The 1,529-nt window shown below is 40.3% G+C and overlaps 1 protein-coding gene across 1 annotated transcript in view; it reads right to left on the bottom strand.

Annotated features, from left to right (window-relative positions):
- Positions 1-1,529, bottom strand: part of LOC101849498 (choline/ethanolamine kinase) — a 19,571-nt gene that overhangs the window by 13,117 nt on the left and 4,925 nt on the right. The window contains exon 5 of the mRNA XM_035972560.1: positions 504-612. Within this exon, the coding sequence (XP_035828453.1) occupies positions 504-612 (109 nt within the window). The remainder of the gene's footprint in view (positions 1-503; positions 613-1,529) is intronic.

The raw sequence follows: 1,529 nt of genomic DNA, 5'->3' as shown, positions 1-1,529 counted from the left end.
CACAAACACATGCACAAACACACACACACACAAACAAACCAACAGCCCAGTCTCTCTCTCTCTCTCACACACACACACACACACACACACACACACACACACATACACACACAAACCAACAGCCCATCCTCACACTCACCTCCCTGTAAATCGTTGTGACAAAACACGACAGGACAATCCAACTTGCCAGCTGTATCTCTGAAAATAGAAACCGCATACATATACGTGAAGTCTGCTTCAACCCAACATGTAAACCCAAAAGAAACGAGAGTCCTCCATTTTTTTTCTTTTATTTACCGGAATGCAAACTCTCTAAACCAAAAACGCGGCTGCACCGAAATAGTTTTAGTAAGTCTTTTACGGCACTAGCAACACAATAAAGCCATATAAGTGCCGAAGAATAGAGGTGTTACAAGAGAGAAATAACACAAAAAAGAAGGAGAGATAAGGACGATAGATGTTTGATAGGCAAGAGGAAGCAAACCTCACCCAACAGGACCTACCTGCTGTTTCTTGGTGGGGTAATTCTCCGGCGAGTATTTGAACCCAGGCTTTCCTGAGCTGGAGTAGTCAAACATCCACTCGTTGAAGTGATTGCCCAGGTCGTAACCCCTGGAAAATGCCACAAACTAAACAGTCAAGGCACAAAATTCTTCTTGTAGAAAGTATACACCACAATCTACCACTCTTATATTGTACCCTGGGTTATGATACTGAAAAATACATTGACGGCTGAGCGCAAGAATTGACTATATATGTCCACTTTTCAGTTTCGAGAAAAAAAAAAATTGAAATTTTGACGATATTTCTAAAAAAAATTATATAACATAGTAAAAAAAAAGGTTAATATCTTGATATTGCATTAAGTAATGGCTTAGATATTTACAGAGGTAAAAGAGCGACTTAAAATCTCATTAACCATTATATCGATAACTCCATTTCAACTAAAAGTGGATATATAATCACTTCTTGCGCTAAGCCATCCACATTTTTGTTATCTCAAACCAAACAATCGTAGGGAACTCCACGTATTTCTGTACAACCAAACAGCACGACAATTAACAACGCCACAAAAACAAAAATCCTCTCTTCTGTTTTTTTAGTAAGGTTTTACAGCGCTCGCAACTGCATAAGGTCATATGAGCGCCAAGGTGTGGATGTCAACAGAGAAGTCCGAACGGGGAATCAGGCTTACTCTGCTCACCTCTCTAGCTTCGACAGCACAAAGTCTGCTTCAACAATCAAAGCAGCCCCCGGAAATAGCAGTTCACAAGAGAGTGACAAACATACAAAAGAAGTAGAGGAAAAATGAAGATAGTAAGGATGAGGAAAAAGAAAGCAGCAGTTCCTCCTATGTTGTTTCGACACAGTATGAGCATGACATTGATAAATCAGCCCATTTACAATTCTACTGTGCATAAGAACATGTTATTATCCCCCCTTCAATCAGTAGCACAGCCCGGGGGGGAGCTCTCATCCTCTCTGGAAATCAAAGACTCACGTCTAAAAGACAGACAAACCAATTCAAC

The sequence above is a fragment of the Aplysia californica genome, unplaced genomic scaffold (assembly GCF_000002075.1).
Source record: "Aplysia californica isolate F4 #8 unplaced genomic scaffold, AplCal3.0 scaffold00741, whole genome shotgun sequence".
In the NCBI taxonomy this organism is placed as follows: Eukaryota; Metazoa; Mollusca; class Gastropoda; order Aplysiida; family Aplysiidae; genus Aplysia; species Aplysia californica.
This window is presented reverse-complemented; position numbering and strand designations above follow the sequence as displayed.